Consider the following 21564-nt stretch of genomic DNA (forward strand, 5'->3'; position numbering starts at 1 on the left):
GGAATCCCAGGTCTGCCACTTACTAAGTTCTATGACGTTGAGCAAATTACTAAACCTGATCCTGCATCTTTATTTCTTCTGTATTATTACTTACTGAACACCCAACAATCTTTTGGTGTAGGAATCAACACCTTCATTTTACAGATGAAGAAACTAAAGTCTTAGACTAAACTTGGCTGGGGTCGCACAACCAGAAAGAATTCGTTCTACCTGTTTCCAAAGACGGTGCTATTTACTGCTCTGCTGTATTAAATAATGCCTTCTAGAGGAGTTAGGTGGTTAAGTGAGATGATGTGTACAGATGAATGGCATGCAGTAGGTCTTTAATAAATGGTAGTTACTCCATGATCACCCATCACCCTTGGAACTCGAGATGCCTCCCCATCTCCCATCCTGCCCTCTCTAGAAAGCCAGGCAAAGGGCAGGAATGAGAAGCAGAAGTAGTGACAAAGGTGGCCTTGGGGCAGGAGTTTGGGCCCTCCCCGCTTAGTGTCCATCAGATATACGAAAGTTTTAACATGCAAGATGCATTTTCAAGCTCTGTCATCACCAATTTCCATCCCTGATCCACCTACTCCGCCCCTCCCCCCATAGAAAATCTGGAGCCTCACATAGTAACAATAGGCTGACCTTTCTCTAGTCCAGAGGGAGGCAAAGGGCCAGTGCTGGTGCTAGTTAACCTGAACACAGTTCAAAAGTGTTTCCTTGCCCTGCAGGAGACATCAACTTCCTAATGTTGGGCGTATATTAGTACAATCATTGTAATAGGAATAAATATACTGCTCCCTCTTAGTTGTGTTTTTTTGGATAACTTTCAAGTCTGACCCTCATAACAAATCATATGTAACTGCCGCTCCACTTTTTATAAGGCATTGTGATTATAGGTTTTCATATATATGACTGCCACGTACTGTTAGGAAAAGCTTCTTGGAGGAAGAGAAAAAATCTGAGACCTAAAGGACAAGCAAAATCTCTAAAAGGAGAGAGAGCTTGGTGATTTCAAGGAACATAAAGTAGTTCAGAAATACTATGAAATGGAGTTGTGGGGGTAGGCTGGTAAAGGTTGTCTTGCTAGAGCCTGAGCAAACTTTGAAAGACCTAGAAAATGTAGGCTTTCTCCTTGGGGCAATTGGAAAACATTTAGCAAGGGAGTGAAATGACATTTATATCCAGCTTCCCTTCCCCACAGCTTTTTAATTAGTGAAATTAATCTCTTTCCAAGAAGAACCATATTTACATTCTCATTTTCATCCACCCATCAGAAAACTCTCCAAGAACAAAGTTGCTTGAGGTAGGAAGGAACTGGGGAGCCACTCAACAGTATCCTCCCACCCCAACTCTGCCTCTAGTCAGGACTTCGCCTAGAACAGCTGAGGTTTCTATTTTGTGTGTGTGTTTCTCGAGAGGATTATTACAAATTTTGTCGTGGGTGTGTGCCCCTCCTCTTCCCATACCAACCCAGCTACTACCTCACGGTTTACCTGCCCAGCGAGGTTTTGGAAAGCAAGAAAACGGAAGGAGGGAGATAAAGCAAGCTTAGAAGTGGGAGTAAGTGTGACTTAGGCTGCTACGTGTAAAAATTCGCAAGTGTTTAGGGAAGACTCCTCAAAATTAAGAGGCTTATCTGTCAGCTTCCAAACCAATAACGGATGAATTCGGGCGGGAGATTCTTGAGCTGGGGAAGAAAGGCAAGGTTTGATCAGCGGTGTATGCAAATTTAGGGTCCCGCTTCAGCGCCGACCGGTGATGCCTGGCTCCTCCGATGAGGGAGTGCCCGTAAACCTTTCTCCAAGAAATCTCAGAATATCTTTGGAGGGTAGCGGTACAGGAGAAAAGAGGTCCGGTCTCGAAGGAATCCTGACGTTGGAGATTACACATCCATCTTCGCTGCAGCAAAGCAAGAACGGCGGTCGCGTCGCCGACCCGCAAGTTAGTCCTTCCTTTGACCCGGAACAGCAGCGGGAGCCGCCTCTGCGCCCAATGCCCACGTGCCGGCAACAGCGGCCACGTGGGGCTCTGCGGAAACGCCTTCGCAAAGATTTGTCCCCTGCGCTGCCCAGTAGAAAGGAAGGCCCGGGAAGAGCGCTGGAGGAAACGGTACCGGCTAAAGGCCGGGCTCGCGCGAGTCTGGGCCAGCCGAGGGGCGGGGCGGGGGCGGGGCCTGCGCCGGCCGCTGGCAGGGGGCGGGGCCTGGGGCTCAGAAAGGTGGGCTTTGGACCGCAGTGGCGAGCCGCTTTCTTGTCTCCGCGACTCCTCGGCTTCCGCCTTAGAGCATATCCCCGCCCGGCCGGCCCCTGGGTCGCCATGGAGTCCACGCTGGGCGCGGGCATCGCGATGGCCGAGGCGCTGCAAAACCAACTGCCTTGGTTGGAGAGTGTGTGGCTCTGGGTCACCTTTCTGGGCGATCCCAAGAGCCTCTTTCTGTTCTACTTCCCCGCGGCCTACTACGCCTCCCGCCGCGTGGGCATCGCAGTGCTCTGGATCAGCCTCATCACCGAGTGGCTCAACCTCGTCTTCAAGTGGTGAGACAGCGAAGCCCTCGGCGTCCTGGTCCCCCACCCCCAAGGGCCCTGAGTCCTGGGCAAGCCCTGATCTCTCTCAGCAGGTGCCTTAAGGGCTCGGACCTCCCCCACTACCCCGCCCCACTGAACCCATAGCCTTAAGACCTCCTCACCCCTACCCCATGGCCCCTGACTTTTTTCCTTTGAGCCTCATTGTTTATCTTGGTCTCAGGCCTCAGAGTCCCCATCTTACTCATTAGACCAGTGTTTCTCAGACAGGCCTGATAAGAGAAATCACTTAAGGGGCGCCTTTAAAATGCGGGTACCCCATCCCACCTCAGACATACTGACTTAGAAATTTCAGGGGAGGGGTTGGGAATCTGTATTTTAAGAAGCATCTAGGGCGGCTTAAGTAGCAAAAAGTCCTGCTTCTCAGCTCACTCTTTCATTCATCTAGTCATTCATTTGACATAGTTGTTAAGAAGCATGCTTTGTGCCAGGCTTCACACTAGCTGCTAAAGACAGAGAAGGCTCGAAAATTAAGGTGCGTTTCCCAGACGGTGACCAGCAGCACAGGAAAACTTGCTAGAAATGCAAGAGCTCAGGCTCCTGGCCAGAGCTACTGAATCAGAATCTGCATTTCAACGAAGACCTCAGGTGATTGGAGTGCCTAGTAAGGCTTGAAAAGCACTGCCTTCCAGGGAACTCTTTCTTCTTCCTTTTCTCCTCCGTTCACTAGTAGGCTCTTCACCCAGACTTAGAAGCCGGGAATCCCAGGCAAGTGGGTGGGGCCCTCAGGGCTTATCTGTTTGTGCCACCTGTTCTCTCTTGGGTGAAGAGGGGAGCTATGCCTCCCGCTGGGCATGAGCTGCCCCTCCCCTCACCTCAGCCTCCGTTGCCTGATACCCTGCCTGGGGGAGGGAAGGGAGTTCAGAGGAGACACTTGAATGGGCTGGAATGACTTGCGGAAAAACAAAATAGGAGTTACCTTCCTCTCCTCTCTTCTCTGCAAGGGTTTCATCCCTCCTGAAAACGGAAAAGCAACGGTCTCATCATTTCCCTTTTGCCTAATTGCCCTTTGCTTTATGCTCTCTCTCTGCTCAGAGTCTGTGTGAGCTGTGTGAGCCTCCCCCTCTACTGCTCCCTCCAAGACAGCCACCCCTTTGGGTAGACCCTCTCAATGCCCCTCCCCGTGACAAAGCCCCTATTCATTGCCTAAGTGTCTGGAGCACCTGGTGGGTGAACCTGGTGGTGAGGAGAGGCGGCTCCCTTTTGTGTCCCTCCCCAGCAGCATCTTTTCTGTTCTCCCACCTTTTCTCTTTCTGGCCCCAGCAGCCTAGCCTCTTTGGTGCGCAGTTTCCCAGGGTCCAGCGAAGCACCTGCTAGGCCAGGGGACTTTGAACTTTTGGTCCTCCTTGTTCTTTCTCAGTTTCCTCTGTCCGTTTCCCACTCCCGGTTTCAAATACCAGAGACTCGCCTAAGGAGTTCACGTGTAGGTAGTTGTGGCTGGAATTTGGGGAATGGAGAGAGGGAGAAGCAGGAGCATGAGTTGGGGTCTGGGAGAAAAAGGAAGAGGCAGGTCCTGGGCTCTCTAGGAATGAGAAGAGTAGGGCTGGCCCTGCCGCGGGAGGGCTAAGAGCGGGACTGATGAGCATTTCAGAGTGTGCATTTGCGCACGCACACGCACACACACACGCACACACACACACACACACGGTCTCTTGTCTCATCACTTCTTAAAAAATAGCGTGCGTTCTTTTCCAAGGTAAAAAAAAAATCATTGCATCAAGGTGATGCACAGAATTGGACTCCCTTTCTGACTCCACCGTGCAGGCCTTCCAGAGGCATCCTTCTGCTCCCCGCCTGTTCCCCTGGCTGTATGCGTGTGTAATGTCATCTCACATCTGTTCTCTTCTAGGTTTCTGTTTGGAGACAGGCCCTTTTGGTGGGTCCATGAGTCTGGGTACTACAGCCAGGCCCCAGCCCAGGTTCACCAGTTCCCCTCTTCTTGTGAAACTGGTCCAGGTGGGAAGCCCCAAACCTCCCTGTCCCGGTGTGGTTAGGGTTTGGTGAGTGTTTCAGAGTACTTTTCAGCCGGGGTGGCCTACCCAGAGAACAAAGAGAGCCGGGGAAGACGGAGTTGAATTCTGGGAGGAGCGCGCCCAGGCCAGCGTGCCAGCTGCCTACGTTGTTTAGAGTAGATCCAAGAGACACAGGGCAAAGCAGGAGCCTGAAAGCAGTGGCCTCAGGCAGGGCTGAAATAGGCTGCAGGGCAGAGAGAGCCATGCACCAGTGTGGGGCCCCGGGGGCGGGGCCAGGGGCTTCTGAGTTCCACTCTCATCCTCTCACCTCAAGCTTCTGGATCCCCCGGCAGGCAGCCCTTCTGGACACTGCATGATCACAGGAGCAGCCCTCTGGCCCATCATGACGGCCGTCTCTTCCCGGCTGGCCACTCGGACCCACAGGTACACCTCGGCATTGCCTACCAATGAGGGCAGGGGGGATGATGGTACCCTGGATCCAAGAGACCTAGCAGCAGGGCAGCCTGGGAGCTGGAGTTCTGGGGGGCCCTGGGGCATTTGGTCAAACCTTGAAGTGCTTGGGTGCTGAGGGAAGCCAAGCTGTGTATGGAACCCCCCTGAACCATTTGCTTTTCTTTGTAGCCACTGGGTGAGGGTGATACCTAGCCTGGCTTACTGCACCTTCCTCCTGGCGGTCGGCCTGTCCCGGATCTTCCTCTTAGCACATTTCCCTCACCAGGTGTTGGCTGGCCTGATAACCGGTGAGCAACTGGGGCCACAGGGTGGGCCTGGGGTTGCCACTGGCAGTGAGAGGACCGCTGTAGGATCTTCCCATCGAACAGCAGACCCCAAGGCCCCCTAATAGCTCAGTCTATTCTGCCAAGCTGTCCTACAGCTCCGGGGCTCATATCCCCAAACTCCTTGAAGCTGCCGTTACCCTACTTCCCTAGGTGCTGTCCTGGGCTGGCTGATGACCCCCCGGGTGCCCATGGAGCGGGAGCTAAGCTTCTACGGATTGACCTCACTGGCCCTCTTGCTGGGTGCCAGCCTCATCTATTGGACCCTCTTTACACTGGGCCTGGATCTTTCTTGGTAAGTCCTGCTTTGAAGCTTGGGCAGGCTGGGGCCTGTTTGGCTTCGCCTGTACCTAGCTTGATGGGTCCCTGGTTTGCTGTAGCTAAAAAGGGACACGTTACCTGCTCACAAACACAGACTCTCCTGGGGTCACAGCAGAACATGGGGGTAGACCCCAAAGGAGTAAGAGCCATTGGCCCTCTTGCTTCAAGGGGAATGTCTTTCCTGGCAAAGACCCCTCCTCCCCATAGGTCCATCAGCCTGGCCTCCAAGTGGTGTGAGCGGCCTGAGTGGGTACACGTGGATAGCCGGCCCTTTGCCTCCCTGAGCCGCGACTCAGGGGCCGCCCTGGGTCTGGGCATCGCCCTGCACTCTCCCTGCTATGCCCAGGTACGGCGGGCATACCTGGGACATGGCCAGAAGATAGCCTGCCTTGTGCTGGCCATGGGGCTGCTGGGCCCCCTGGACTGGCTGGGCCATCCCCCTCAGATCAGCCTTTTCTACATCTTCAATTTCCTCAAGTACACCCTTTGGCCATGCCTCGTCCTGGCCCTTGTGCCCTGGGTGGTGTACACGTTCAGTGCCCAGGAAACACCACCCGTCCGCTCTTCCTGACTTCAAGTGCCTCCTATTGCCACTTGCGCCCCCCTTCCCCCAACAAAGCCAACACTCCCTGACCTCCACACTCCGGAAGGCAGCCCCATCCCATTCCAGCTCCCAGCAGGCCCTGCTCGTCCTCAGTCTCCCACTGCTCCACCATCTGGTCTTAGCCCCAGAGAACAGCCTTCTCTCTTCCCAGAAAGGCTGGTCGGCCTGCCTTCCCCGCCCCCAACCCCCCCGCCGAGTCCCCAGGGAGCTAAGGCAACATCAAGACCAGTGGGCTCCTGTAACACTGTGAGGGGCTCAGAGCGGCCCCAATAAAGCCCTTGAACACTTCTGGATTCTTTTCTTGCCTGTGCACACATTTCCACTGAGCTTGCCTGTGTGTGTGCAAGTGAGACCCTTGCCAGGCCACCTGTTCTGCACCCCCTGCACCCGTTTCCACAGAGACCTTGCACCTGGGCCCTCTCCCCAGCATCACCACCCAGGCCACAGGAGAGGTCCCACGAAGATGCTATGGCTGTGTTCGGTGAAACCTTGTCTCTAACCTACGAGGACAGAGACTCCACTCCACTCCCTCCCCCCCAGCCCTTTGTTTCCTAAATTGGCTAGTTCAGGGACTGGAGAAAAGAAGAGCAGCTTTTTTGGGCCAGGATGGGGAATGAGAACCTCTACTCCATTTGGAAGCCCAGAGAAGAGAGACATCAGCCCCAGAAGGCACTGCCAGAAACAAGTTTATTTACATAAGGACACACAGTGTAACAGATTACAAAATACTTAACTGAAATCCATATCCAGGGAGACAAAGCAAGGAGTGGGTTTACATGAGAACCAGACCAGCCATGGGAAGAGGGAGGATTAAGGGCCCGGAGCTGGGGCTCAGCAAGGGGAGGCTTGCTACACTGGGCCTAGCCCCATCCGCATCCCCCAGGAGGATCTAGAACACACTAACAATACACAAGACACAGCACACAATGAACCAATGGTGGTGGGACTCCTGCCCCTCTCCTGGCTCCCTCAACCCTAGTCAGGCCCCCATTAGGATAATAAATATGTAAACAGATTGGTGAGGCCCTCAGGATGGGGTGGAAAGAAAGTATATGTGGTGCTGGGGAGCCGCTTCCCATCTTTGGTTTCCTACAGGCTAGACAGCATTCCCTAGAAGCCTTATGAGCCCCCAACCCCAGAAACAGAGGGCTAGGCTGGGCTCCTGGGAAAGAGAAAGGGTGGTGTCCAGCCCCTCCTGGTCTTAGCTCCCTTGGGCTAGTGACCAGCAAAGGAAGCCCATGAGGAAAGGAAGCTACAGCTGAGGGCAGAATCCTGGGTTCCTGGGTTCTAGTCCTGCCCCTTCTAGAACGCCTACTCTTACCATCGCCAGGCTTCACAGTAAAAGGCCCCAGGAGGGACGTGGGCCACTGATCCTTCTCATGGCATGCTGGATGGCTGGGGAAAATGTGGTCCTGAACAGCAGGGGGGCTCTCACCAGCCTGGAGTCCCCCTGCAGGGACCACCTCCCCCACCCCAGGCTGTGCCAGCAGAGGGCCAGGGAAGCCAACAGAGTAAGGCAGAGAGCAGGCCTGGTTCTGCCGCTCCTCCTGGTCCCTCAGAACCCTGGGGTCCAGTCCCATCCCTCCCCACACACTTTGACCCTCTCCAGCCCCTGGGAAGGGGAAATAGGCCCAGAGGGGTGTGAAAGAAGACTGCCCAGCCCACAGACCCACCTCCTAGGGCACAAGCCTTCCCCCTCAGTGCTGAGGCCAGGAGAAAGGAGGAAAAGGGGTCTGTGCAGAGATGACCAGGATGACGAAGAGGAAAAAGGGTGGGCAGTCGCTGGGTGGACACCCACCTCCCCTCTACTCTGTATCTTACACTGTAGAGCAACCTTCTGGATCTTCCCCTGAGGCTGGAGAGGGGAGGAGGCTGAAATTAAGGCATTTCCCCCCAAGTCAGTTGAAGCCAAGGCACCAAACTTACTGTTCTTCCTTGCTCAGGGAGACTCCAAAACCAGATGGTACTATCTGGGCCCCCATGCCCACCTTAAGCTGGCCCAGGCTCCCAGGGGGAAAAGGACAGAATGCAGGAAAGTGGGCATGGGACACAACATGGAGGAGGGGCTGGAAAGGGCACCCCCCCACACCTTACAGGAGGAGCAAACTTCTAGAGTGGAGATGTGGGCCACGCTGAGGGAAATTGGAGGCAAGGCCTGAGGCAGCTTAGCAGAGCAGAGGGGCAAGGCTGAGAGACCCACACAGCACACGTTGTTGAATGTGTGACTTTTTGTTTTTAATAGAAAAAATAAACAAAATCACAATGATGAAGCCCAGAGGGATGGGGGCCAGGGCGTCACAGGGCAGGCTCCTGTTCCATGGGTTCCTCTGCCGGCCTGTGGGGACAAGCACGGGGCGGGGGGGGGGGGGGCACATTGAGGCAGGGGCACCGGCTTGGGCATGGGCAGAGATCAGGAAGGCAGCTTACCTGGGGCTGTGCTCCCGGGCTGCAGCAGCCTGGGCCTGCTCAGCCCCCACCGACAGCAAGGCCATGGCGCTCACAGTCTCTGCCTCCTCCGTCTCACCTGCCTGGGCCTCCCGCAGGGAACGGCCTAGACCAGTGGCGAACCTCTGGACGCAGCTCCAGTGTTTGCCTGTGGATGAGGGGCAGGCAGGGGTCAGGGAGGACAGAAAGCCCCATACTATATCCCCAGCCAGGGCAGGCCCATAAGCCTCTGCCCCTTGGCAAGTGGAGGTCTGAGCCTCTCTGCCTGTGCCCACGCACTCTGGATCTCGATGACTTTCTCTAGCGTGGCCACTGCGTTGATGTTGGGCTTTTGTTGCAAGACTGCCTCGTCCAAGGGCTGCAGCTGGCAGGGGAAAGAAGAGAAGGCTTATGGTGGGGAGTGGGTGGCGGTACCTGGCCCACTAACCACCCCACATTCGGCCCCAGACATCTCCCATGACAGGGGCGAACCTAGCTTTCTGGAGGAACCCTGGGTTAGAAAGCCCTCCCTGTCCGGCAGCTGTCTTTAGGGCCCAGGAGAACCTTCCCACTTTTTTCTTTTTTTTAAGATTTTATTTATTTATTTGAAAGAGAGAGAATGAGAGAGCGAGCGAGCACATGAGGGGGGGAGGGTCAGAGGGAGAAGCAGACTCCCTGCTGAGCAGGGAGCCTGGTGTGGGACTCGATCCCGGGACTCCAGGATTATGACCTGAGCCGAAGGCAGTCGCTTAACCAACTGAGCCACCCAGGGCACCCCAACCTCCCTTTTTGATCAGTGCTGCTTGATCAAGAAAGGGGCCATCCCTTACTAGCCCCTCCCTGCCCCCACCCCAGTGCCTCCCTGCACCCCTCACCTCCACGCTGAGCAGAGCTGAGACACAGGCCTCAGAGGCATCACAGATGGCGGTCAAGTCATGGCCTCCCTCCAGGGCCAGCACCACCCGGCCCCCTGCCAGCGTCATCAGCTGCCTGGTCAAGTGGCCAAAGCCTTTAGGGATGGGTGAAGGGAGGAAGAAGAAATAAAGAAAAAAAAAATCAAGAGAGGGTAAGGAAGAGAAAATAAAACACAAGAGATGGAACAAAGAGCACAAAATAAAATGGTGGGATTGAAGCCTAAACACACATCCATAATAAAATTCAGTGTCAACGGACTAAATGCTCCTTTAAAGATAAAACAGAGTAGATAGGCTAAAAAAAATTCCAATTACATGTCATAAGGAGCACCACTGAAACACAAGGGATCAATAAGCTCCATCCCTAGGACTCTGGGAGGAGATTCTCTGCTACCCCACACCCACCTGCTTGCCCCCCAAGTCCAAGGTTGGCAGAGGGAGAGTGGGAGGCTCCTGCCAAGATGATTCCAAGTTTTGGACCTGCCCCACCCCCCCCCAGCTTCCGTCCTCCCAGCCTCTGCAATACCAGTCTATTCCTGCTCCGTGTCCCCACTCAACCCCATCCTCACTGCTCCGCAGCCTTCCTCAACCCCCCAGCAGCTCACATCTGGCGGTGACAGAGTAGCCACCCAATGGAGACAGGTGTCCCTCAACAGCGTCAAACCCGGCAGAGACCAGGACCACGTCAGGTGAGAACTCGTGGGCAATGGGCATCACCACTGTCCTGCAAAAAGAGGGCCCAAGCTGACCCGGGCGGGTGGCTAGGCCAGGACTCACCTCACTCTGTTCCCCCCAGAGACAACCCCCTCCACCTGCACCGAACTTGAGTGCCTTCTGCCCCTCCCATGGCAGGGCCCCGGGGGCTCCCACCCCACCCCTGACCCTTCTCAGTCCCCACCTGAAGGCCGTTAGGTACTCCACGTCTCCGATGGGGGGGTCCACACCTCCCGTCCATGCCACGTTCACATTGTACCCCACGCCCGGCCCTCCGCCAACCTGGCAGCGCAGTGGGGGAGGGGTTATTCTCACTGCCTGGGGATCCCAGACATTGCCCCCGCCCTCAGCCCTGATTCCAGCCCTTACTCGGCTCACCGCTGCTCTGCATGGAGGGGCAGTTGGCCTATGTGGTCCTCCCACTAGGAGCCCAGACTCCCCAGGGAACCAGCCCCACCACAGGCCTCCAGGGCTCCCTGCCAGGTCCCGTTCTGCCACCTCCCCAAGGGGCCCAACGTTTGAGCCCAGGACGTGTACCTCCTCAGGAGCCCCAGAGCCTGGAAAGAAGTTCCCGTTGTCATAGCGATGCAGGGAGATGTAGAGCACAGAGGGGTCATTGTAAAACGCCTGCTGGGTGCCATTGCCGTGGTGAATGTCCTAGCAGGGAGTGGGGGAAGCCTCAGAAAAAAATCCCAGGCTCTGGCCCAAAGGTCAAAATTCCACTTGCCCCCCACCTCCACCTATGGTGAACTCTGGGGGTGCAGCCCATCCCTAGCTACAGGGCATCATGTTCCGTTCACAACAGTCTCATCCCGCGCTTCTCTGCCCAGGCTCTATGGGCCATCAGGTGGCACTGCGCAGAGGAGATACAAAGCCACGGGGAAAATATGGTGGATTTCCCTGCAGAGCCCATTCTACTCAACGTGGGGGGGGGGGGGGGCGTTAAAGCTAGTGAGGAATTGAAAGTGGAGACATTCTGAAGAACCCAACATTTACATGAATTTCTAAGCCAAAGTTGGGCTTCAAAGAGATTTCATCTTTGCTGAGGGCTGCTCCTGGGTTACTGCCCAGTCACAGGGAGTGGTGGGTGCCCTTAAACAGTGCCCAGCAACAAGAGCACAAGTGTCAGGGCTGAAAGGCCTGATCTGAAGCCCAGTGCCAACACCCCAAACTATGTGACTTTGGTTGGCTATGTCACCCAACAGCTCAGTGTCTCCACTTACAGAAACGCACATCCTAACTTGTACCACTCGAGGTGGCCGCGGGCAGTACTGTGTGTCCGGGCATAGTCAGCCCCCCATCAAGAGTGGCTCTAGGGGCACCTGGATGGCGCAGTTGGTTAAGCATCCAAACTCTTGGTTTCGGCTCAGGTCATGATCTCGGGGTCCTGAGAGAGAGCCCCACATCGAGCTCCGTGCTCAGCACAGAGTCTGCTTGAGCTTCTCTCTCCCTCTCCCTCTGCCCTTCCTTCCCACCATGCGCGCATGCACACAAGTGCTCTCACTCTCTAAAATAAATAAATAAATCTTAAAAAAAAAAGAGAGAGAGAGAGAGTGCCCCTAGCAATGTTGGTAAGAGTCTATATTATTCAAGGCAGAAAATCTCGGTTGCTTGAGGCTACAAGGTGGGGGCCAAGATGGACCAGGGCCAAAACCACTTTCGAGTCTCTCTTCGTGAGGAGGGAGCCCTGCGGGAATGGGAGGCCTGGGCTAACACTCCAGCAGGAAGCAATGTGGTAAGTCATCAGGCCCAGCAGTGGTGCGGGCACCTGAGGAAGAGGGGGCAGCGTTGGGGTGGGGCCTTCCTGAAGGCTGACCCTGGCACCAGCCCACTGCCTACCCAGTCCACGATGAGAACCTTGCCCACGTTCAGCTTCTGCTGCAGGAGTTTGGTTGTGATGGCTACAGAGTTGAAGAAGCAGAATCCCCTGGTGGGTGGGGGGGAGGGGGGAGAAAAGGGTTGGGGAGGTCAGCTTTACCAGATGTTTGCTCCAGGAGCAAAAGAGACACATCAGCTCCACGGAGAGGGCGGAGAGGCAGAAGGGAAGGGAGGAGGGCAGTGGGTCTAGTGCAGGCCTGGGGTGGCACTCACATGGCTGTCGACTCCTCCGCATGGTGTCCTGGGGGCCGGATAATGGCAAATCCGTTCTGAAGCGGTGCAGCCAGAGGGGGTCAGAGACGACAGACACACAGGCAGGCAGGCAAGGTGGCCACAAAGGGGGTGAACACAGAAGGAGAGACACGCAAACCAGCCAGGGAAGAGAGCACAGATCAGAATATGTATCCCACACAGTAGGGACAGGGCCCCAGGCCACATGGGCCGGCAGGCACCATCTCTGACCTTGAGATACCCATGAGAGCATCAGATACTAGTGCCTCTTTCCCAGTCCCTCTTGACCCCTCACCTCCCTAGCTGGCCCAGGAGCTAGCACCTCCTCCCCACTCTGGCACCCGAGAGTTAAGGTTGCAAGGACAGTGCCTTGCTCAAGGGAAAGCCACGGCTGCCCCTGTCCTCCACCCCTGAGGATGCAGAACCAAGCCAAGTGGTGCCGAGGCCTCGGGCACACACTCACCTTGAGCTCTCCTGAGGCCACCTTGAAAGCCAGCTCCACCAGGCAGCCCACTGCCATGCGCACAGCACTGGAGGAGTGCATCTCATTCCACACAGTGTCACTGTCCACCTGCGGGGGCAGGAGAGCAGGCTTCAGCGTGCCCCCTGCAGGGGGAGGGCAAGAATGGGGGTGGGCACCTGGACGGTGGGCCAGCAGCCATGGCGGGCAGGAAAGGAGGGGCAAGAGCTGGGAGAGCCACCCACCCATCCCTACTGGCAGGTGCCCTACTCACCCCAATGCCCCCACAAGGCAGCATGGCGTACATCTTCTGGCTGATGGGGCCTGCAAGGAAGAGGGACAGAGCTACTCGGGAAGCTGCCTCAACTGCAGGGCTACAGGTTGGGGCCTGTAGAGCGTGGCGAGCTCCTCCCAGAAAAAGGCAGCCAGACCCAAGCACAGGACAGGCCTCTGTAGCCCACACAAGTTGGAAGAGGTCTGTGCCCCATTCTGAGACGGGGACACCTTACTTCTGGGGCAGATGGCAGGAAGAAGGGGGACGATCAGTTAGGGAGAAGATCAGAGCCATCCCCCATCACTAAGCCTGACCTGCCACCTTCCCCTCGCCTGCAATGCACCCCACCCTTGTGGTAGTCTATGTGAACGGCGCCCCATGGAGATGGGCAGTGTGGCAAGGGGATGACCTGTGCCCATGGGGGCCCACCTGCCTACCCTGAGAGTTCCCTATCCTAGCAGGGCAGCGAACATGGCCTGGCCCATGCCTGCCAGCTCACCGAGCAGCTTCTTGCTGTCCAGCTTCTGTCGGTTGAGGGGGCTGGTCCCATAGAGCAGGGTGTGGTATTCGGAGTGCACCGTCTGGATCTCATCCAGTGTGGCTTTGCGACCCCGGATCCGCTGTGTGGGGAGAGTAGAGGAGGCCAGTGAGGGGATGCACCAAAGGCCCAGCTCTCCCTGAGGCCCACACCCTCTCTCTGCCCCCACAGCCTGGGACGCATGGAGCCACCTTCTGGCCTTAGGAGAATCCCAAGGTTTTTGTGAAAGTATGCCCTGGCCCCCAGGCACCCCGGTCCAGGACCACCCCCATTCAGCAAAATGGGCTGCAAGGGAAGGAACGGAGAGGTGGCTGAGGGGACTGACCTTGTGGTCAGGGGTTGAAAGAAGGATGAAGAAGACGCAGAAAGAGGCTTCGTGGAAGGGGAGACACAAAGGTTTTTGCTGGGTTTGAGTTGGGGGATGGAAGGAGGGGCTCCCTTACCTCACACTTGCTAAGCAGGCCCGTCTCCTGCAGCCGGGACCAGATGCTCTGGATCCGGCCAGCGTGCTCAGGGTGCACGTGTGTGTTCCCACACATGCACTGGTGCTTCAGCATGAACGTGTCGTAGACCACACCTGGACCGGAAACACACCTGTCAGCCTAGCCAGCCGCTGCCATCCTCAGCAGAGCTCCTGGGCTCTCCCCAGCCAGCCCTGACCCAGGTACCTCCTCACAGCCCCTTCAGGCACCTTCCCACACACCTGCCCCTCTTCTCTCCGCTTGCAGTCGGCCCCCTTCTTCCATTACTGTCAGTCAAAAGCCTCCCTGCTCCTCAAGCCTCAGCCAGGCTGCCCCTGACACCCCCACTGGTTTTGATTTCTGCCCACCATGCTCTCAACACTGTACCCCCCCTTCGGGGTACACCCTCCTTTTCCCCCTTCTGTCACAGCCCCTATGTGCTGCTCCAACCCCCTACGCCCCACCGGTGAGGTAGGACCATCCCCAGGCGTCTGTGCTCCCTCAGAGGCCAGCATAGGGCAGCTTCATGTGGAAAGGCTTTCGGGAATGGACTGAGGCCTCACTTTTGACCTCACAAGAGAGGAGGACAGGAAGCTGGAAGGGCAGGGCCCAACTGAGACAGTGGGTTCTTTTCACCCAGGGCCCCAGGGCTTATGTGAAATGATGGCGCAAGAATCACATGGTCCCTCGACGGGTCGCACGAGGGTAGATACCAAGCTTAGGCTCCTGGCATGTGGTGGAAGGACCACTGGCAGTGGTGGGGCTCACCTGTGGTGAAGAGGTGCTTGGCGGGCTGGTCTGGGGGGCTTTTCATGCCCCCAGGGGCAGCGGGTGAGGATTGGGTGCGGCCCAGGGCCTGGTGGGGCACAGTGGCCAGGCTGAGGGGTGCCTGGTACACCTGAAGTGGCTGCAGCTGCTGGGCATCGGAGAACACCTGAACAGAGGGTGGGGGAGCGGGCAGGAGATGAAAGTGAGGACAAGTGTCCTGGGGCCTCCAAGGGGGCCTCTATTCCAGCCCTCCTCTTCCAAACTTCCTCCTTTCCCCATCTCCTCCCACCAGGGACAGGAGGCACTCCAGCCTTCCCATCTCCACCTCCCAGGAGATTGGGGGGCGGGGGGACGTGATGAGTCAGCCAGAGTAGCACTGAGGTAAGAGGCTGGGAGGGACGGGGGCGTGGGAGGGGGCAGGATGAGTCAGGCCGGGAGGGCTCGGCGGTGTCCGCAATGAATGGAGTGCGGCTAGGTGCAGGGCCGACTGTAGTAACAGCGGGGGCGTGTGTATACACACGCGCACATGCACGCACAGACCGACGACGCACGACCGGCCCTACGCAGGCGGAAACACAGGCACACAGGCCTCGGGCTTATGCGCGCGCAGCCCGGGGGGGGGCGGGGCGTCACAGCGGCAGCGGCAGGGAGGGAGCTGGCCGCCTGGGGCACGGGCGGCTATGAGACCCGCACAAGCAGCGCCCCCTTCCGCCGCCCCTCGCCTCTTTCCTGCTCTGCTTTTGCTCTCGGCGAAGCCTGGGCCGTGCAGAGTGGGGAGAGGGAAAGGCAAAGACAGAAAGGGGTGCAGGGGACAGAGGCTTAGGGATCGAGGGCTGGGGCGGAGGGGGCACCTTTTTGTAACCAGCACCGGACTCATCCAAGTCGGGCCCCTCCTCAGGGCCACTCTCGCCCTCCTCATCCTTGACCTGGATGCAGTCCTCCTCCTCCTCCTCCTCCTCCTCCTCTTCCTCCTCCTCCTCCTCCTCCTCCAGGTCTTCCTGCGTGCTCTCACTCTCCGTGGAGCCTTCTCGAGGGATGGTCAGGGCGCCCTCCCCAAGCAAGGCCTCCTGCTGCTCCGTCAGCTCCTCCTCCGTCTCCTCAGGGTGGGTGGTGGGCTGCCGTGACAGCTCCCCAGTCTTAGTGAGGATCTGGGAGCAGAGCAAGGGGGCCCATCGGCTGGGAGGGGGCGCAGTCATGCAGCCTGTGGCCCAGGAGGGCCTGGCCATCCCTGGCCTCCCCCTGGCAGCCGGCCAGCCCATACAGAGCTTCTCCAGGAGGCAAGGTGCTATGTCAGAGCAGATGGAGCCTGGGGTATAGCCTAGGGTGTCAGCCGCCCCCGCTCCGTCGCTGCCAGCCCGGTGCCCTGCTCTGCCCGGCCCCCGGCACCGCCCTGGCCTTTGGCTGCTCCCAGCTCACCTTGCCCAGCTGCAGCTGCTGTTGCTTCTGTTTCTCCAGGAACTGCTGGTGCTGCTGCTGCATGACAAGCTGCTGCAGGGCCTGGGGGCTCTGGGGCAGCGGGGACGACTGAGTGCGGCTCAACGGCCGGTGCCGCGGGAGCTTGCCCACTGTCCGCATGCTGGTGGCCACACGTTCACCTGTCACCAGCGGGGACTGCCCGTGGAGTGGCACTGTGTGGTGGGAGGAGGGGAGTAACCATCACTGTCAGGGCACCGGGCACCCCGATCCTACCCCAGGATTCTCCCCCTCCTAGAACACCATCACCTACATAATCAGGAAAAACCTTGGAGGGGCCCAGGGCACCCGGCTCCCAAACCTGAGCCCCATTCTTCCTCCTCCCCACAATGGAACAGTCCTGTGGCTCAAAGTCACTGCTTCCAGCAAGCCTTCCTGGATTCACCACTCTCTCCCTTTGATCCCCTTATGATTACACATGTAGTCTTAGGCTCTCATGTAGGTAAACAATGACTAGTTTTCCCCAATTCCAACAAGACCTCCCTGATCACAGACATGGATGCCATCAGGTGGGGAAGCCTGGGGGCCAGGGTCGTGTTATCTTTTACGCAGAACCTCTTCTGATGCCACCAGCTGCTTAAGGTCTGACTGTCCAAAGCTATGCTGCCCAGTTCCAGAGATGCCAGCCACATTAACTACTGAGCACTTGAAATGCAGCCTAAGTTGAGATGGGGATGCCTGGGTGGCTCACTCAGTTGAGCATCTGTCCGACTCTTGATTTTGGTTCAGGTCAAGATCTCGGGGTCATGAGACCAAGCCCCACGTTGGGCTCCGTGCTCAGCACAGAGTCTACTTATCCCTCTCCCTCTCCCGCTTGCGTTCTCTCTCTCTCTAAAATAAATAAGGATGCCTGGGTGGCTCAGTCAGTTAAGTATCTGCCTTCGGCTCGGTTCATGATCCCAGCGTCCTGGGATTGAGTCCCCCATCAGGCTCCTTGCTCAGCGGGGAGTCCGATCTCCCTCTGCCTGCCACACCCCCTGCTTGTGCTCTCTGACAAATAAAATCTTTAAAAATAAATAAATAAAATTTATAAATAAATAAATAAATAAATAAATAAATAAGGGGCGCCTGTGTGGCTCAGTCAGCTAAGCGTCTGCCTTTGGCTCAGGTCATGATCCCTGGGATCGAGCTCCATATCAGGCTCCCTGCTCAGTGGGGAGTCTGCTTCTCACTCTGCCCCCTACTCTGCTTGTGCGCACTCTCTCTCCCCCAAATGAATAAACAAAATCTTAAAAAATAAATAAGTAAATAAAATCTTTAAAATAAAAATTATAAATAAATTGAGAGGTGCTCTAAGTGTGAAATATACACTGGATTTCAAAGACAGTATGAAACACAAAATATCTCACTGGTAACTCTATATTGATTATATGTTGAAATGACAATATTCCAGGGCACCTGGGTGGCTCAGTGGGTTAAGCGACTGCCTTTGGCTCAGGTCATTATTCAGGAGTCCCAGGATCAAGTCCTGCATCAGGCTCCCTGCTCAGTGGGGAGTCTGCTTCTCCTCCTGACCCTCCCCACCTCGTGCTCTCTCTCTCTCTCACAAATAAATAAAATCTTTTTAAAAATGACAATATTCCAGATCTGTTGAGTTAAACATGTTATTAAAGTTAATTTCACCAGTTTCTTTTCATGTTTTTTTTTAAAGATTTTATTTTTAAGTAATCTCTACACCCAACATGGGGCTCAAACTCACAACCCCGCCCGAGATCAAGAGTCACATGCTCTACCAGCTGAGCCAGCCAGGTGGAGCCAGCCCCATTTTACATTTTTTAATGTGGCTCTAGAAAACTTTAAGTTACAAATGTGGCTCAGTGTTGTAGGTCTGCTGGACAGCACTGCTCGGGAACAGGAGACCAGCATCTGGTAGGCTGTAGGTACTCAATCATGTCTGTAGGACAGGGAAGAAAAAGTCAATGATGCCCTGGAGGGGAGCTGTGATAGAGCTGGAGAGTGTCCCTGGCTACTCCCTGACGGTGGCCTGGTGGCCTCAGAAGAGGGGCCCGACACCCACCCCCCTTGCACAGCAGCCCGCCCGCTCACCAGCAATGAGGGTGCTCTGCTGCCGAGCCTGCTCCAGCAGCAGCACGTGCTGCAGCAGGGAGGCATGCCCGTGGGGGCCGGTGTCGCCCTCCAGCGCCACGCCCAGCAAGCAGCCAGGGATGGAGGATGTGCTCATGAACTTGCCCGTCAGTGCACCACCCTGCCGCAGGGACTGGAGGGCCTGCCTCTCGGCCTCCTGCTGCGTTGACAGCTTCGGGGAGGCCTGGGGTGGGGAAGGGAGAGGGAGATGAGGGAGGGGCTGAATCTGTCTCCAGTCCTGCCAATTTTGGGTCAGCATCCCTCACCTATCCTCTGCCCACCCCACACCCCCCACACCCCCCACACCCCCCACACCCCCACCACCCCTGCTCCGAGGAAGGCCATCTGATCTCCCTCAGGGCTTTGTGAGGCATCCAGGACCACAGACCTCAACATACCAGAGGCAGGATGAGGCATGCAGCCCATACTTACGGTGAGGTGTGAGTTGGTGACAGTGACTGTGGCCTGCAGCCCTAGGGAGATGTTGGGCAGAGAGGGAGACGTGTAGAGGCTGAACTGGTTGGGGGAGCTGTCCAGAGGGAGGGCCCGGTGCTGGGGGAGCATCTAGGGAGCAGTTGGGAGAGACCAGGCATGAGAACAGGCAAAGGGGGGCCACCTGGGGCCGAGGGCTCTGAATGGTGCCTCGCTCCCCGCTCCCCACACCGAGCCCCACCTGGGGGGTACTGAGAGATCACGGTCCTTCAGAGGCCCATGGGACAAAGCCCACTGAAAGGCAATAGGTCCCTCTAGCCTGTCCACATGGGCAGGGAGGTCCCTGCTGGATACTCTCAGCAAGACAGACAGGAAGGAGCTGCCTTCCTTCTTCCAAGGGAAACGGAGGAGCTTGGCCCGCCCGCCCAGCCCTCAGCAGGCCTGTACCTCGGTGGGGATGTTGGGGACTGAGCCAGTAAAGCCATTCTCAGCAATGGTGCTGTGGGAGCTGTTGGGAGAGCTGGGGCCGGAGCCTGGCGCGCTGTTACACACGGACGACACTATGGGAGAACTGGCTGTCACCTGGGCATGCTCAGAGCCACCCCCCACTCCCAGGACCTCAGAACAGGAACAAGAGAGGAAGGAGCCCTTACCCCCAGGCCCAGCACCGGTGATCTCAACAGCTCTCTTCTTAAAGGTGCTAATGACTGTCCCATCCTTGCGACGCAGGAGGGGACTACTTCTCCGCTCAGCCACCTTCTGCTTTAGCCTCGAACGCACTTTCAAGTTGGGTTCGGAGGCTGGGGAGAAGGTAGCCCGGGCTCAGAGGCATCCACACGAATAGGCACACACCTCCCCGTAGCCTGGCCCCTCCACATTCCCACCCTTAACCTCCAAGGAGCCATATTCTGGAAAGCCAGGCTGGGCACTACACACCTGTTTTGCGGAGGGGGAAGTCATCGCGGCTGTCATAGGGCCCAAGCAAAGGCAGTTTGTAGGAGGGAGGCGTCCCAGGGGGGCCACTCTGGGGAGGGGAACTCTGGTCCAAAGAAGCATGGTGGGCTCCCCTGGGGGTGTGGGGTAGGGATGGAAACAGATCTAGGTTATTACCCAGCCAGCAGGACCTGCCACCTAGCTATCAACAATGAGGAAAGGGCCACTGCATCAAGGGACAGGAAATGGGTCCTGGGGAGGGAAGCAAGGAGAGAAGCCAGGGGTGGGAGTTTCATCCCCTAAGAGAGACTGCGGGGGCCTGTCCATGTGGGCCAGGAGCCCCCTGCCGTCCTGCAGCCAGGCAAGCCCCTGAGCAGGACGCCCATGTGACCCACGCCTGCCATGGGCCATTACCAGCATTTGGGATGCTGTGGGAGGGAATGGTTGAGGCCGCCTGGCGTGGGCTCCTTCGACTTCGACAGAAGGAATTCCTGGAGCCTCAGCTTCACCTCAGTGCTGGCGATGGCACCTGCGGGACAGGGGCATGGCTGACCTAGGTACCGGGGGCCGGGAGCCCGCTGCTGGGGGGACGGGGGCAGGAGGCCCAGGCCTTACTCTCTTTGCTCTTCTCCTTGTTTCGCAGGACGAGCAGCTGCTGCTCCAGCCGCTGCTTCTCCAGCTCTTCCTGCCGCTGCTGCTCCCGCTGCCGCTCCAGCTCCTGCTGCCTCTTGGCCGCCAGCATCTCCTGCTGCTGCTGCAGGGGCGGGGCGGGTGGGTGGGGGGCCGGGGGGAGGGTGAGCCAGGCCCGGGCAGGGGTCGGAGGTCAGGGCGGCCCCCCCGCGCCCCCCTCGCTCACCTTGAGGTGCTTCTGCAGCTGGACCTCATGCTGCCGTGTCAGGTGGTCGTGCTGTTTCTGGAACTCGGCGAACAGGAGCTGCTTCTGCAGCTGCTGCTGCTGCTTCAGGGCCAGGAGCTCCTGCTGCAGCTGCTGCTCCCTCAGCGCGGGGTCCACGGGGCCTGCCAGAGCCCCCCGCAGCTCCGCGGGGCTGGGGCTGCCTCCCCCCCCGCCCCCCGCGGCGCTGGGCATGGCTCCGGGCAGCACCGGCTTCACCTCCACTGCGGGGGCAAGAGACCGGCGTCAGGGAGCCCAGCGTCGACACCACTGCGCCCTGGCAGCCCAGCTGGGGGTCCAGCAAGCTACCAGGCATGACCACCAGACCCACAAGAGCAGCGCGCGAGGGGGCCGTCAAGTCCCTCCGCTCCGCAGAACCACGTTCCGTCTCAACTGACGCGGTCAAAGCCAGGAACTTCAGTAAAAAAATATGCAGAAGCCGGGGCACCCGGGTGGCGCAGTCGGTTAAGCATCCGACTCTTGGTTTGGCTCAAGTCTTGATCTCGGGGTCGCGAGATCGAGCCCCGCATCGGGCTCCGCACTCAGTGGGGAGTCTGCTTCTCCCTCTCTCCCTCCCCCACTTCAAGCACACACGCTTGCTCTCTCTCTCTCTCTCTCTAAAATAAATAAATAACTCTTTGAAACAAAAAGAAAAGAAAAAAAACAAAGTATGCATAAGCATGAAGCACAATCTCTGGAAGACTGTGAATGTTCAACACCCGATACTGTCATTGATCGTTAACACCACTGGGCCTTTTACAGGAATTACTTTCCTGACAAGGAAACCGAGCTTCAGAAAAGTTCAAGTACATGGCCATAGACATACAGCCAGGTGATCAAGGA

General features: G+C 57.3%; 2 protein-coding genes across 11 annotated transcripts in view; one reads left to right on the forward strand and one right to left on the reverse strand.

Annotated features, from left to right (window-relative positions):
• Positions 1 to 769: 769 nt before the first annotated feature.
• G6PC3 (glucose-6-phosphatase catalytic subunit 3) lies at positions 770 to 10269 on the forward strand. Of its 4 annotated transcripts, none has more exons than XM_027625804.1 (6): positions 972 to 2522; positions 4420 to 4526; positions 4876 to 4966; positions 5165 to 5283; positions 5473 to 5614; positions 10162 to 10269. In XM_027625804.1, the coding sequence occupies exons 1-6, from the start codon at positions 1747 to 1749 to the stop codon at positions 10205 to 10207; spliced, it is 1281 nt and encodes a 426-aa protein (XP_027481605.1). In that variant the 5' UTR covers positions 972 to 1746; the 3' UTR covers positions 10208 to 10269. The 4 variants fall into 4 exon arrangements, with proteins under 4 accessions (XP_027481606.1, XP_027481605.1, XP_027481604.1 ...); XM_027625803.2 differs by lacking the exon at positions 10162 to 10269 and adding an exon at positions 5848 to 6532 and having other exon boundaries at positions 2057 to 2522; XM_027625805.1 differs by lacking the exons at positions 5165 to 5283; positions 10162 to 10269 and adding an exon at positions 5848 to 5877 and having other exon boundaries at positions 770 to 2522.
• Positions 8458 to 21564, reverse strand: part of HDAC5 (histone deacetylase 5) — a 36667-nt gene continuing 23560 nt past the window's right edge. For 6 of the 7 annotated variants that reach the window (XM_027625801.2, XM_027625798.2, XM_027625796.2 and 3 more), the window contains 24 exons: positions 20686 to 20945; positions 20445 to 20583; positions 20244 to 20358; positions 19833 to 19963; positions 19550 to 19696; positions 19344 to 19456; positions 18897 to 19028; positions 18426 to 18648; positions 16323 to 16534; positions 15758 to 16054; positions 14907 to 15072; positions 14121 to 14254; positions 13639 to 13759; positions 13140 to 13189; positions 12869 to 12976; positions 12388 to 12443; positions 12136 to 12223; positions 10834 to 10953; positions 10481 to 10578; positions 10188 to 10306; positions 9544 to 9677; positions 8969 to 9053; positions 8672 to 8837; positions 8458 to 8579 (listed from right to left, as the gene is read on the reverse strand). In XM_027625801.2, coding sequence (XP_027481602.1) covers positions 8540 to 8579; positions 8672 to 8837; positions 8969 to 9053; positions 9544 to 9677; positions 10188 to 10306; positions 10481 to 10578; positions 10834 to 10953; positions 12136 to 12223; positions 12388 to 12443; positions 12869 to 12976; positions 13140 to 13189; positions 13639 to 13759; positions 14121 to 14254; positions 14907 to 15072; positions 15758 to 16054; positions 16323 to 16534; positions 18426 to 18648; positions 18897 to 19028; positions 19344 to 19456; positions 19550 to 19696; positions 19833 to 19963; positions 20244 to 20358; positions 20445 to 20583; positions 20686 to 20945 — 3254 coding nt within the window. In that variant the 3' untranslated portion in view covers positions 8458 to 8539. The remainder of the gene's footprint in view (positions 8580 to 8671; positions 8838 to 8968; positions 9054 to 9543; positions 9678 to 10187; positions 10307 to 10480; positions 10579 to 10833; positions 10954 to 12135; positions 12224 to 12387; positions 12444 to 12868; positions 12977 to 13139; positions 13190 to 13638; positions 13760 to 14120; positions 14255 to 14906; positions 15073 to 15757; positions 16055 to 16322; positions 16535 to 18425; positions 18649 to 18896; positions 19029 to 19343; positions 19457 to 19549; positions 19697 to 19832; positions 19964 to 20243; positions 20359 to 20444; positions 20584 to 20685; positions 20946 to 21564) is intronic. The other variant, XM_027625802.2, reaches the window with a different exon arrangement.

Source organism: Zalophus californianus, chromosome 16 (assembly GCF_009762305.2).
Source record: "Zalophus californianus isolate mZalCal1 chromosome 16, mZalCal1.pri.v2, whole genome shotgun sequence".
Taxonomy (NCBI): Eukaryota; Metazoa; Chordata; class Mammalia; order Carnivora; family Otariidae; genus Zalophus; species Zalophus californianus.